At 41.2% G+C, this 15,053-nt stretch overlaps 1 protein-coding gene across 1 annotated transcript; it reads left to right on the top strand.

Moving 5' to 3' along the window:
• Window positions 1–2,068: 2,068 nt before the first annotated feature.
• Window positions 2,069–3,625, top strand: LOC130749321 (BAHD acyltransferase DCR). Its single transcript, XM_057602659.1, has one exon. It carries the CDS (start codon window positions 2,109–2,111, stop codon window positions 3,537–3,539), a length of 1,431 nt encoding a protein of 476 aa, XP_057458642.1. The 5' UTR covers window positions 2,069–2,108; the 3' UTR covers window positions 3,540–3,625.
• Window positions 3,626–15,053: the final 11,428 nt, after the last annotated feature.

Here is a 15,053-nt window from a genome sequence, read left to right as displayed (position 1 = left end):
AGGTGACACTTGTCATGCAAAGAGGGGGGGTGGGTGGGTGAGAGTCATTCTTGAAGTGCCAAACCATGGAGGTGGGGCTCACAACCTTCCTCTTTTTTAAAATATATAGATGAATATTCTAGTATTAATTTATTTTTAAAGTCATTTAATGCTTTCATTGATCTATAAGTTTGAAAAATATTTGATAATGGAGAGAATGATGCTACTCATAATAAATAATTAATGCTCATAACTTCATTTAAAAATGTATGGAATATCACTATATTTTTTTAACGAAATTAAAACTGAAAATTAATAGCATTTATTAGTTCATGCAGTGATTAATTTGGGAATAATTTAATAATGATTAGAAATATACACTCAATATTTCACATAATTTTTTTAAAAAAATATTGAGTGTTGGGTTAAATTATACACTATTAACTTAAATAACGCTTTCTAAGAGGTGGAATAGAATAACCCGGTTGAAGCGTAATGATCATACGTCTGTAATGCATTGTATTTCTTTTGGAAGATACAAGAGCGGAACAATCAACCTATTGATATTGGAAGACTCAAAAGATTCTTCCAGTGTATCATTTCTGGGTCCAATTCGAATTAGCAAAAGCAATGTCTCCTTGCATAATATGGATTCCAAACATTCATGATCTGGATGTGAATGAGTCGAATTCCTTATCCCTCGGTAATATTCTATCTCTTTTCTATAGAAAACTGTTCACATAAGTAAATAAATCACGATTGCAGGAAATTAAATGAAATAAGGCAAATAAATTAAATAATAAAATTAAATTAAATGAGAAATATTTATTTTTTATTTTTCATTTTGAGAAAGAAAATGCATTTACTCAACTTTAATTTTTCCTTCTAATCAGACTCACCAAATTTTGACATTGTCAAATTTGGAATATTTTTAAAAAATGGTAGTATTTTTAATGTGATACTCAGATATAAAACTTTTTTTTAAAAAAACTTGACACATTGATTTTCCTTAGTAAAGCTCTGATGTAGATTTTTTTTTAACCTGAAACAAATAATAGTGAGATTTGTAGGTGAATCTTTGTTTTTTTATTGGAAAAACTAATTATAGGTGAATTTGAGTATAAGAAAAAAATATTTGTATAAAAATTAGAAAATAGAGATGGTATGTAATTATGATATAGTAGCTGTCAAAAAAATTATGATACTACATCTCTTAGGCTGTGCCGGATTAATATGATTTAAATACGGTTAATATTTATTTTTTGAACGGAAAAACAAAGAGGTCAAATAAATGATTTTCATTGGTAAACCTTTGCAGTAAAAAGTAAAGGCAAACTAATTCATAAGGGAGAAAAAAAAAAGGATCTATAAATTTCTAACCTATCTTGCTTTAATTTAGAAAGGGTTAATTCATAAGGGTGATTTGATTTTAAAAATCAATTATTAATGAAATTTATAATGATCATTAAATGAGTTGTCAATGATGGACCTCAAAAGAAAAATCCAAGAAAAATGAGCTTCAATGAGGTGGTCTGAATGAAAGAGAGGTTGACACTTGTCATCTAATGAAGGGGGTTTGGTGAGAGTAAGTCATGGAATGCCGAGTGTTCTAAGTGGGTCTCACGATGTTATTCTTTTACTATAGTATATAAATTAAATGAGTTGTCAATGATGGACCTCAAAACAAAAGTCCAAGAAAAATGAGCTTCAATGAGGTGGTCTGAATGAAGTAGAGGTTGACACTTGTCATCTAATGAAGGGGGTTTGGTGAGAGTAAGTCATAGAATGTCGAGTGTTCTAAGTGGCTCTCACGATGTTATTCTTTTCTATAGTATATAAATACGATCACCAACCCTACAGCCCCGGAAATAAAAGCTCAAAGTTCCATAATACTAACATGTGTTACTTTTTCCAAGGTACATAAACTGCAGTTTTCAGTGCGCGTGTCGACCCCAGGAACATCTTCTGCCACGTCATCTTGCACCCACTTCAGTCCCAAATAAAAAAGATTAAAATAAAAAAGCGCCAAGTAAAAGCACTTTCCCCTCCATCTATAAAAGCCCACCCCTTCACTCTAAAAACCAATCACACAAACAAAGCAAGCTTAATCACAATTCACGAGGACCAAAATGCCTTCTTCTTCCACCACCATAATTTCTAAATTCACCATCTACCCAGATCAGAAATCCACTGTCAAACCCCTTAAACTCTCTGTCAGTGACCTTCCAATGCTTTCATGTCACTACATCCAAAAGGGTGTATTGCTATCTGCACCACCCTATCCCTTTGATGACCTTGTTTTAACTCTTAAGGATTCTCTCTCCCTCGCCCTCTCCCACTTCCCCGCCCTCGCCGGCCGTTTCACCACCGACTCCGACGGTTACATTTACATTACCTGCAACGACGCCGGCGTGGATTTTATTCACGCTAAAGCCAAGCATCTCACCCTCAACGCCGTCGTTTCGCCCGGTCTCGTCGACGTGCATCCTTGTTTCAAGGAGTTTTTCGCCTACGACATGCCGGTTTCCTACTCCGGCCACCACATCCCCCTCGCCGCCGTCCAGGTCACCGAGCTCGCCGACGCTGTTTTCGTCGGCTGTACTGTCAACCACGCCGTCACCGACGGCACCTCCTTCTGGCACTTCTTCAACACGTTCGCCGCCGTCGCCAAAGGCGGCGGCGCCAGGAAGCTCCCCAAGTCGCCGGACTTCACCCGTAACACCGTCTTCAACTCCGCCGCCGTGCTTCCCATCCCCGCCGGCGGCCCCGCCGTGACGTTCGACGCCGACGAGCCGCTCCGGGAGCGTGTCTTCCATTTCTCCCGTGAATCCATTCTGAAACTGAAACAGAAAGCAAACAGTAGCAGCAACGGATTCCCGGATTCCGCGGAGGTGATCGCGAAAAACGTGAACGACGGTTGGAAAACCGTTAATGGTAACGGTAACGGAAGGGTTGCCCCTATGGCTAACGGTAACGGCAGAAACGAGATCTCGTCGTTTCAATCTCTTTCCGCTCAGCTATGGCGTTCGGTGACACGTGCGAGGAAACTGGACGCAGCCAAAACGTCGACGTTTCGGATGGCGGTGAACTGCCGCCACAGATTGGAACCCAAGATGGATCCGTTTTACTTCGGCAATGCGATCCAGAGCATCCCCACCGTTGCTTCCGCCGGAGACATCCTCTCACGCGATCTACGATTCTGCGCCGATCTGCTTCACCAGAACGTCGTCGCGCACGACGACGCCACCGTGCGCTGCGGCATAGAGGGTTGGGAGAAGGCGCCGAGGCTGTTCCCGCTTGGGAACTTCGACGGCGCGATGATAACCATGGGAAGCTCGCCGCGGTTTCCGATGTACGACAACGACTTCGGGTGGGGCCGGCCACTGGCCATTCGGAGCGGCAAGGCGAACAAGTTTGACGGGAAGATCTCTGCGTTTCCGGGGAGAGATGGTAACGGCAGCGTGGATCTTGAGGTCGTTTTGGCACCTGAAACGATGGCGGGGCTTGAAAACGACATGGAGTTTATGCAGTATGTGACGGAAAGCGTGTGTTTGGCTTAGTGACAGTGAAAAATATCAATGTAATTGTATGGTTATTTATTTTTATTTTAAATTTTTTAAATAAAAATTTAGAATAACTCTGCTGATGATTTGCTGTGAAAGTGAAAACTGGACTCTTTGATGAAATTAATACTGGTCATAAAACGACGGAAGCAGTTGGTTGTACGACGATAATGCCATAAATTTGGGTGTCGTTTCTGTTCGGTACGTTGTTTAGGATTTTATGTACCTGATTTAAGGCAATTTTTACATCATAACTCTCAGGTGTGACCGTGTGTGAGATAAACACTACGGGAAATTGGTATTCCTTCCGTCTCCTATTATAAGTCACTTTTAACTACTTATTTTTTTTGACACAAAGATAATGCTTTCATTAATAAGCAATACTGAAATCAGAGGAAAGTATACCCGTTAAACCCACAAGATACTCCTCTAATCCAACAAAACATAGTAGTGTGACAAGGCAAATTTGGGTAAAAAGTCCGCAGCCAAATTGCTTGATCTTAGTACATGAGATAAGCTAAAACTATGAAAAGAACTAGAAATAGCAATACAATTAGAAATAATAGATGGCATATAAGAATACGTTCTCCTAGAGCACCTCCAAGCTTGCACCACCAGCTGGTTATCCAACTCCACATCAACAGCAAAGAAACCAAGGTCTAGGGACAGCTGCAGTGCCCAACGTAGAGCCATGCCTTCAGCAACAGCAACGGAACACGCTCGAGGCCATCTAGCTGTAGCGGTGGCCAGCACCAGTCCACCTGAATTCCTTGCAATGTAACCAAATCTCATGACCGAGCCCACTGGATATGCAACATCAACGTTAATCTTTATCTTCCCCGGAGCAGGCGGTCTCCACCCTCGAGGGACTGAAGTTTCCCTTCCACTTCCTCGTAGAAAAATAGTTAAAAGCAATAAATTTGTAAGACAAAAACATAGTCTTTCCAATGTTACCCTTAGAAATTCTCTCTCCAAATTAAAACTTTTCAAATATAACTACCTCTTTCATATTAAATATGAAGTTAGTATTGGAAACAAATATTAAATGTTTTATTTTTTTTAAAATTGAATGAATATTATTAAAAATAGAGCCTGAGTCAAAAACAACCCCAGGCAGGAACAAAGTCTCACAAGCTGATCAATGCAGCCAAGGTACAACATGGTCTGTAAAAATAAACCCACCACCAACCCGCAGAATGGCATAGACGAATTCCCAAGAAAGAGCCTCATTAAAACCTTGCAAGGCAAAACCCAGTGGGAAAAAACCAAGCAAGGAAAAAGAGTACTACTAACTTGGGAAAGCCAAACTGCTTCTGATTAAAAATATCACAAATCAACCATTATTTTTATTCCTAAATCCCAAGCATGGCAATCTTCAATGTTATCAATCAATAGCAAGCTTCCATGATGCCAAGCAACAGCAATATAGCTCCCAACAAGGAAAGTCATTCAAGAAACAACAACAACACTCTCCAAAATGCACACCAGGAGCTGCAATTTCAACTTTACAGCAACAACAACACACAAAAACAGCTACCACAACATCACGCATATATACCAGGAAAACAGCAAAACGGTCAAATGAACAACAGCAACAACAACAGCGTTGGGACCCAATAACAGCAGCAACACCCTAACAGCGTTGATAACAGCAGCTACGACACACCATGACCTGCACTTTCGAGTTTACAGCGACAAACAACACAATAAACAGCTACAAACGCATCACAAATATATAACAACCAATCCGCCAAGTGAACAACAGCAACAACAGCGACTCAATTACAGCAGCAGCACCCTCACGACATTGATAACTGCATCAACATCATTAGTTTCTATACCAGTAGCAGCTGCGGCTCTCCAACATCACAACAACACTTTAGTCCATGAACAAGTTTCCAATGTCGGAAAATTTAAACGTGTCATATTCTGTCAAACCAGCAACAGCGCAACAGAGAAAATAGCAATAAATAACAGCAACAACAGCTTCCAAATTCAAGCAGAAACAGAAGCGACAGCAACAGACACCGACAGCAACAACAATTAACAGCAACAGCAACAGCCACATTCATACAGCAACAGCAGCAATTGCAAAAAATAGCAGCAACAGCACACAGCAACAACAGCAATGACAGCAACAGCAAAAATAACAACACCTACCAGCAGCATACAACAACAGCAGCAATGACAGCAATAACAACACTAACCAAAACAGCAGGCAAGCAATCCAACGCCATGGACTAAATATTCCAAGAAACAACGTACTAATTTAGTTTCTTGAAGAAAAAGTAATTTTGGCTTCAGCTAGTGAATTGCTTTTTTCACAAGCTCCGTCTTTGTTGTTCCACGTAGCCCACGTACATTCCATGTGAGCCAAGGTCCCAGCATCTCAATTAAGATGAGGGTGATTTTCACGGATTTGGGCTTCCAAACCTCTCAACATTATTGCTTCAGAACCACGAGGTTTTAATCCTAGTTCCTGACCAAGCAACCAAGCTCACTGCGCGCGTGTTGTGACACCATCTTCACCTGTCACAGGTTCTAAATAATCAATCGGCAGCGCTATAGGTTTATTTTTGCTGCCCTTAGGCCGTCCCCTCTGCGAGCTTTTCTTAGAGGAATTTGTGTTTGGGGGAGTTGTGAGGCGTTGGTGTTGTGAAGTCAGCCATCGATAGTTCTAAGTCTTTGGGAGGATATTGTGGTTCCTGGGAATCGCACCTTTGAGGAATAGAAGTGTTTCCAGTGGAAGAGTGCCGAATTATTTGGTGAGGCGAAGTTCGAATGTAGTGTTCTTGGCTGTCAGTTTCTTTCACGTTAAAAGCAGATGCAAAGGGTGCAGGCAAATAAGGTGCAAACCTCAATAAATCAATTTTATTGTGAAGTCCTTGAGGCAAACAAGGCATTTGCAATTGTTGAACTTGAAGTGGGTCCCAGAAAGTTGAGTAAAGAGGCCAACTATATTTTTGAGGAATATCCTTTGAATTGAATGAAAAACCTGTAACAGAATAGAGATTATTTGAAATAAAATCAGGAGATTTAAAAACAAAAGGAAAGATTTGTTTTTTGGATATCAGATTTGCTTCTGCTTTTGTATTTCTCTTCCATTCCTCAATTTCCTCCACTGTATAGCCAGTTTCTTTCAGAACCTGTAACTGCTCCAAGACTTCCTCCCCTGCGTTGAAAGCTCCATTCAATGCAATGGAATTTGAATTTTTTTGTTGCACCCCCTTCTGGTGCAAGAACGGCCGATCATAGGCTGCCGCCGCCGCCGGCGATGCGTGCGAGACTTCACGCTCACCGAAACGCAAAACTAAATTCGTTCCTGGATAATTTTCCTCCACATCCACCATACTTTGGAGTCCTTCCAATTTATCACTCCTGAAAACCTCATCTTCTCCTGATTCAACATCAACAATAGTGTCAAACTCTTTATCCAAACAAAAAACTGGAGCATGTACCTCCTGAATGAGTATGTCGTTATCATCGCCGAAATCAGTAGCATCCTCCGAGTTGTATAACTTTACCGGAGTTGACGGCATGGTTTCCATCTTTCCATAATCATAAGCATAGTCATCTTTCTCTACTAGAATCACACATGTCGTGCCATCCATATCTACTGACATTGAAAAACAGTGAAGAAGCGGATGGTGCATGCGAACAAGAATGCGAGCAAAATCTGCCCTATGGCGTTGTTTGGTTGCGACATCCAATTCCACAAATCTGCCAAGTCTATTTCCAATAGCTGTAAAGAAGGGATCCGACCATAAACCTAGCGGAACTTGCCACAGGCGAATCCACACCAGTTGCGCAACCCCAAAGGTTAGCGTAGTACACGGGTGCAAGTCTGATAATTTCTATTCCAGAAAATAGCTACACTCTGCTAGAGTTTCGTTCATCTCCTCCTTGCTCTCAAATTCTAACAAAACCTCCTCTGCACCAAGTGGTATTAAGCGAAAATTGTACATACCAATTCGAGCAAGTTCGTCCTGAATTACGTCTACTGGTTTCACCTCAAGAGTGCGGGCTCGAGCACATCGTTGGTACCAGAGATTATCCATATCAGAAGCTGAAAACCTCAATTGTCCAACATCTGGTTGTCGTGTAGCCTCATCAGTAATGGATTCTTCCTTGGGTGACTCCTTTTTTATGACCGGAATTGCTTGGTTTTGCTGTTTCTTTGGCCACCATATTTTCCTGGACATTGAGTTTGTGGTGGCTTGTTTAAGATTTGCCCTTTTTACCACGAGATAGTTGCCATCCATTCGAAGACCATTCAGAGTTCGAATTGCCCGCCAAGCCTCTTCATCGTTCTGAAACCGAACAAATCCATACCGGAAACGCCGCTGAAATTTCCTCTTGAATTGGATAAAGACATCTTTCACTCTCCCTGCCTTTCTGAAAATTGTTTTCAATTTTATCAAGGTAATCCTGTCACTCAAACCATCTACATAGACTGAGAAAGACAGCCCCTGTGTCTTCATGTTCTGAGCATTACGAGATACCGGTTGGCGATGGTTAGTTTTGTTTACCTGAACCGCTGGGATCCCCCCTGATTGTGCTGATTCTGTCGATCATTCTCAAGCCATGGCCGCCACTCACGCTGAGTTCTTTCTTGCTCCTGCTTCCGTCGTGGAGGCCAGGTTGGCCGTTGAGGAATCCTTGAACTCGGGTACCTCAGTTGTGCGTTTGGTCTGTAGATATTGGAAGCAATCTTCGTTCGCTGCCACCTATTTAACCGCTGGAGATGACCTTGCACCGGCCACCGCCGAGATTGGGGCCACCATCGTGAAGGCACCCCATCAGAACCTCTCTCTCTATTCCCTCTCATCACCACAAACAAAACTACAAATATTAAATGTTGCATTGGTATCACAAAGTGACTTATAATTAGGGACAAAAAAAAACTCAAAAAATGTGACTTATAAATGGGGACGGAGGGAGTAATAAAATTGACATATGAGGACCAAAATAAATAATGCAATATCTTTAGTAGGTATTTAGAAATGTAGGGTTCCACTTCTATATACTCCCTCTGTTCCTATATAACAGACACTTTAAGATTGTAGCACAAGTATTAAGAAATCGCAATTAATGTTCTTGTTTTATTAAAATTACAATCTAACTTCCTACTATATCTTTTATCTCTCTTATTAATTCTAACATTTTAATTTTCCTACCACGAATAAATGAAGGGTACAATTGGTAAAATATGATTAATGCTCTCTTGAACTTTGTAAAGCGGCAAATAATTATGAACAAAATTTAGTTAGGAATAGTGTCAGTTATTTAGGAACGAATGAAGTACTTTAATTAATTCTTTACGTTCTTACTTCCTCTATTCCAATAGTAGTTTAATGTAATGCACACAATTTAAGAGCTCATTAATTAATGTAAAAATTAAATTTAGACATTTTTATTTGAAGTTGAGTTATATACTTATATTAGAAAGAGAGAAGAATACTTATTGGTTGAGTGATTTATGAAAATTGTAATATGCTAAAATTGAAGGTGGTAGGTGAGACATATAATATTAAATGAGTGTATATATGAGAAGATGTGACAAATATTCTTAAATTTCTAAAACAACAACCATTTTAGAAAAAATATAAACAGTGAAAATAACAATTATTTTGGAATTTCGAGAGTAAAAGCTAAGCTGCAAGCTATTATACTGGTCCAGCTAGTGTGCTACGTCCTAAGGCCGACGCTTCTTTTCTGTTTAATCCAAGAACATAGAGATGAGGTACGGTTCCCATGGTAAGAGGATCGTGAAGTGAGAATCTAAAGAGAATGAGAGCGTAACCGCTTAGAGAGAGAAAGTAACTGAATTTCAAGTTGTTATTTCTCAAATGAGCCAAGAGTCCCCTACAATTGGCAACCGCTCCCTATTTATACATTCGAGGTTTCAGGGAGACTTGACTCGCCCATATTTCGGGGCGGTTCTTGGGATAAGAAGCTTATCCGCACACGTCGCCAACGGGTGGCTACGGTCAACGCCGGACTTTCCGGGGTGATCCTCATACATCAAGGTCGTGTTGGGATCGCCACCTTCAGGGAATTTTTCCCACCAGGCTGCCGTCTCTATTTAGTTGAAGGTTAGGAGTATTGCTGAGAATCTATATATATATGTAAAGGAGACTTGAGTTTTTGCACTCCTTTACGTTAAATCCATTAAATATTAAAACATTTCATTTGCATTAATACCTTTAATAATAAAATTTAAAACTAAAAAAAATGTAAAATCACTTGGAACATTTGTATTAAAAAAATTCTTTGTATTAAATACATTAAATTGAAATATTAAAAATTAATAAAATTTTCTAAGTAATTAGCTATTCAACTACCTACTAAAATGTAAAGCTCACTTGAAATTTTGTTATAAATACATCAAGAAATAAAAATTCCCTTTGTATCATATGCATTAAACTAAAATTTCCAGCGCAACAAGTTACTCAACTACCAACTAATTTTCATGTTTGTTGTATAAGGTAGAACAGAACATGACAAAAGGCTTCAGGAACAAAACACTTTAATTCTCGAAAAAAGTGTGAAACAGAAAAGTATGAAACAAGACACTCTAATAAAAAGATTTGCACTAATGTTTATCGACCATAAAATTACAATGAGAAAAGTACCCATAATTTACATGTGAACAATTTTAGTTATATATTGATAGAAAATATTGAAAATAATTTATATAAATAAATATCTTAATAAACATTGCTTTTAAAAAATTCATGTGGATGCTTGATTCCCCTTAAGCAATGTCTTATGTTCGAGTCTTGTGGATGAAAAAAACTTCGCTGGGAGAGTTCATTCCACCATGATGTGAAAGTTCTCGACTCGAGCATGATTGTCTCTGAAGGAGAACAAATGTAAGTAAAATAAACTTGATTAATAATAAAATAAATTTATCAATAGATAATTTAGATATATAGTAAATGACATTATAATATATTTATATTGTAAGTAAACCCGTGCAACGCACGAGTATTATATCTAGTATCCTTGTATATTTGACTTGTGAAAAGTATTTACATTCGAGGGATGCCTCGTTAAACAACTCCCGTGGTGGAGAAAAAGAGTGCATCTTTATTTTTACCCTAGTTCCTCAGCTTCCTCGCCACGCCCTTGTTTTATCGTCGGTGAGCCTGATCAGGGCACCACACCGAACACCCCATCTTCCAGCTCTTCGTACTTCCCGGCACCTTATGGAAAAAGGAGGTCTTTTGGTCTCATTCTCTCGCCCGACGTGCTGGTTCGCCTCTTTCGGCCCCATATCAGCGACTTCTGTTGGGCTCTTATACCTCATATTATTCCTTTTCTTATCCCGGCGGCCACGAGACTGTCCCCCTTCTTCCTCCATCTTCCAGTTACTCTGATCTGGGCCAGCCTCCCTGCTCGCCCTTTGATGCTTCTTTCACGCCAACTGTATTGGCCTGTTAAGTGTATTCAACCTTCGGAGCGCTGCCTCGTCTTGCTCCCAGCTAAAGAGGTCCACGTTGTCCTCTACCAATCTATCCAAGTGCCTTCCTGCTCGGCGGTAAGCCTGGGCTCAATCGCCAGCACACCCCTGCTAGATGCGTCCATATCCCAGTTTTCCCAACGCCTCTCGTCAACGGTGGGAGTATGTTGCCCATTCTGTCCCGCCTCTCGGCTTTCCTTGTCCCAACTTCGATTTTTTCCTTGATCCTGTTATGTTCTCGCCGACCAACTGTCCATCGGCGTTTTGACCCTGTGCAACTAGCTGTTCCTGTCCCCCCTTTTCAACTTCAATCTCATGACACTTGTGCCTGTCATTAACTCCTTTCTTACTGTACAAATTAAGGCAGCTGTTGTAGCATTCTCTTGCCCTTTGCTGGTCTACTTCGATTTTACCAACTTTACCGCAAATCAGGGGGTATTTTACCGCCAGGTGGGCCGTTGAAATCACCGCGCAGAGACGATTCAATGTGTTCCGCCCTCTGATGACATTGTATGCCACCGCAACCTGCAAGACCAAATACCTTACGCGCAGAAGCTCAGCGTTTTCGTCGACCCCAAAGACCGTAAACAAATCTACGTAGCCGCGCACCTGGACCTGCTTCCCAGAGAAACCTACTAGGACCCCCGTGTACGGTCTTAAATCCTTGTCTGTCAATCTCAGCTTATCAAACGCATCTCCGTAGATGATATCTGCGGAACTACCTTGGTCCAAAAGCACTCTTTGCACGTTAAAGCCGTTGATCCTCACCATTACTACCACTGGATCGTCCTTGTGCGTCTTAATCCCCTCAAAATCTGCCGCCGATATCACTATATCTGGTTGTTGGCAACCAAATGGGGTTGGATACTCTTGTACTGACGCTACCGCCCCCTTACGCCTCGGTCTCGCCGTGAGCCTATTGTCACCCTTGTCAAAACCTCCTGCAATTGTGTTGATCGCCTCAACTAATGTCTTGACATTGCTGTTAAAAGTTTCTTCAGCCTTCTTCTCCGTCGCCACCTTTTCTCCCCTATTTCCTGTTGCTGGTGCTCGCCGACGCACACCCCGTTGGTCCATATCTGCTTCGCGATCTGTTGATTGTGCTCACCTCGCCCTGATCAGCCTTTCGACCTTGCCTTTCAGCGCGAAACAAGTACCAGTGTCATGGCCTTCCAAGTGGTGATATTCGCACCATTTTGTCCGGCCCTCCATCTCTCGCCGCGATCCATTCTCACCTCCTGCGCTCTCGTCTACTTGCGTCAGCTCCGCCTTCCGAAGCGCTCGACGTCCCTCTCTCGCGCTCCACTTGTCTCCTTTTTCCGTGACCATTTTCCTATTAGTGACTCATCCCTTCGGTTGTTTATTTTTTCTGCCCTTACACGTTTCCTTTTGAATGTGTCTTCCTCCTCCTCTAGGATGTCAGCATTCGCCTAGGCGCAAGCTTCTGTCATCGAGCCCGCCGGCTTCCGACTCAGCTTGTTGTTTAGCTTTCCCGGCAGCAATCCGTTTTTGAAGGCGCGCACGCATGCCTGAGGCTCTAACTCCTCGACCTTCCCAGATGCATCACTGTACCGCTTTACATATTACTTCAAAGTTTCTCGTTCCGTCTGTCGAATGTTATACAGATCTACAATTGTCACCGGCTCGATCTTGCTTGCAGAGAACTGAATAAGGAATTGCGATGAGAGGTTGCGGAACTTTGTTGTAGATCCTCTTGACAGAGCCTTAAACCAAGCCGCTACTGCACCTTTAAACGTGGATTGGAACATTCTGCACTTCACCGCATCAGAAGTCGCGCTTGTAGCCATCTTCATATTGAAATAAAGCAAATGATCCTTTGGATCCGTTTGTGCGTCGTATGTCTCTAACTCAAGGCTCTTCATATCATCCGGTACAACCACCTCCCTCACTACCGCTGAGAATGGCTCGACCTTCTCAGCGGCCTCGGCTTCCCTCACTTCTTCGCCCCACTGCTTGAGGCGATAATACTCCAACTCTTCTTGCAGACAATCGTTTTGCAGCATGAGGTCATTACCCCGTACACGGTGCTCCTCTTCACGGCGCAACCTCCTTCTTACGCGGCGCGGTGGTGAGCCACGTCCCTGCTCTAGCTCTTCGCTTCGTCGTCGACGACGCGATTCCATCAAGTTCTGTCAAATGACTAGAGCTTCATCGAAAATCCAAAAATCGAAGTAAAATTGCACAGAAAATCAGATTTCTCTTGATCAAATCAGAATCCATTTGATCCGGGAATCAAAATCTACCGTTCTCCACAGATGGCGTCAAATGTTCTATCCAAGAACATAGAGATGAGGTACGGTTCCCATGGTAAGAAGATCGTGAAGTGAGAATCTAAAGAGAGTGAGAGCGTAACTGCTTAGAGAGAGAAAGTAACTGAATTTCAAGTTGTTATTTCTCAAATGAGCCAAGAGTCCCCTACAATTGGCAACCGCTCCCTATTTATACATTCGAGGTTTGGGCTTAGCGCCCTTAACTTCTCCTAATGGGCCAGTTGGGCCTCCCAGGAAAAGGCCCAACTCCTTGGCTCGCACATCGCCCCGGGTTGGCACGCCTGGGTGAGGGACCCTAGGGTCTCGCCCAGTCCATTTTTCAAGACCTGAGATCGCAACATAAGCGGGAGGATTGTATTAAACATTAAGTTGGAGGCTATTATACTAGTCTGGCTAGGGTGCCACGCACTAAGGGCTGGCACCATAACCCTTTTTCAGGACATGTCGCTACATGAGTGGGAGAAAGGCAAACTTGGCAAGGTAGAGTAAAGACACACTTCGTCCTCATACTTTAGATTTGGCGTCTCACGGGCATGTGGTCTGGTTGGGGCATCGCGTACTAATGCTTGCGCCATCATCCCATTATGAGGGACTCTAGGCTGCATGGTGGGTCCTTATCTAGGTCTAGGTGTGAGATGTTACTGTCAGGGCGAGCCTAACAAGCTAGTAGCCCACTAAGCTGATGTAAGACCCGTTATGTAGTAGGCTGAGTTATGGTTTATGCCCTCTATGAAAATGTAAGACTCTTCATAATAAAGCAGGTTCTTTTTTTTAGCTAAATAATGAATGCACAAACCCTAGATTTAGAATTTCTAGGTCAATTAAGAACATATATCCTCCAATTTCAAATAGGTACCGGAGTGATGTTCAATAAATAACTTTAAAAAAAGGGAAAATAACCTAAAGCCAAACAAAGCTTAGAATATTTTCTTTTTAATTATTTAGGAAGATTTGGGTGTCTTTTTCTTCTTATATTTTTTTTAGAGTTGGGTGGCAATAGAATTATTTTGTCTTTGAGGATAAAGTTGTAGATAAAGAATATGAGATAAATGTGGACACATTAGGAATAATTCAATTTAATTGAAAAATGAATAGGATGTGAAATTAAACCGCCAGGGCCACAAGTATTTGAGATGCTCCCTTCAAAAAACATGTCCCGTGGAGTATTAATTATTTGTTATGATAATTTCCAACATTTGGGCAACATCTAAGGTGTTAAATTTCCATCTCCATGGGATATTTTCATGAAACTTCAACAGTGTTTTTTTTAGCAAATTGATACTTTCTGAGTTAGACAGCTGTTGCATTTATTAATTTTTTTGGTACATCAAAAAGTTAAATGCATTCGCGCCGGAATTGATCATCAACTTCCCCCTACCCAACTCATATGTTCCTCAGCTAGTTACACAATTTATTAATTTGGTGTAAGCATGAATCACTAAATAGCAGGTATTAGGTATGGCTACAAGCATATTGGTACACAGAGGGTACCCATACAAGTATTTAAATTGCTATTGAATCATTGGAATAGGTACAAATAATTTTTTAAAATGTGGCGGATATGGGTATGGGTACTACCCACATTCTTACTTTCTAACTTTGAAAAAAAAAAAATTACCTAAAAATTAGGTATTTAACTATCATTTCTTTTATGAGCTATTTTCCCCTTTAAACTAGTAAAGATTGATTTTGCATCAGACGCATAAAGATTGCTAGTAAAGCAGAATATTAACTGGACCCAATTGGCCAGCATCT

Source organism: Lotus japonicus, chromosome 3 (assembly GCF_012489685.1).
Source record: "Lotus japonicus ecotype B-129 chromosome 3, LjGifu_v1.2".
Classification (NCBI taxonomy): Eukaryota; Viridiplantae; Streptophyta; class Magnoliopsida; order Fabales; family Fabaceae; genus Lotus; species Lotus japonicus.
Note: the sequence above shows the minus strand (reverse complement) of the source record. Positions and strands in the feature narration are given on the sequence as shown.

Bases quoted from the DNA above. Each gene is read 5' to 3' on its own strand.
- LOC130749321 (XM_057602659.1), top strand. From the start codon at position 2,109: ATGCCTTCTTCTTCCACCACCATAATTTCTAAATTCACCATCTACCCA.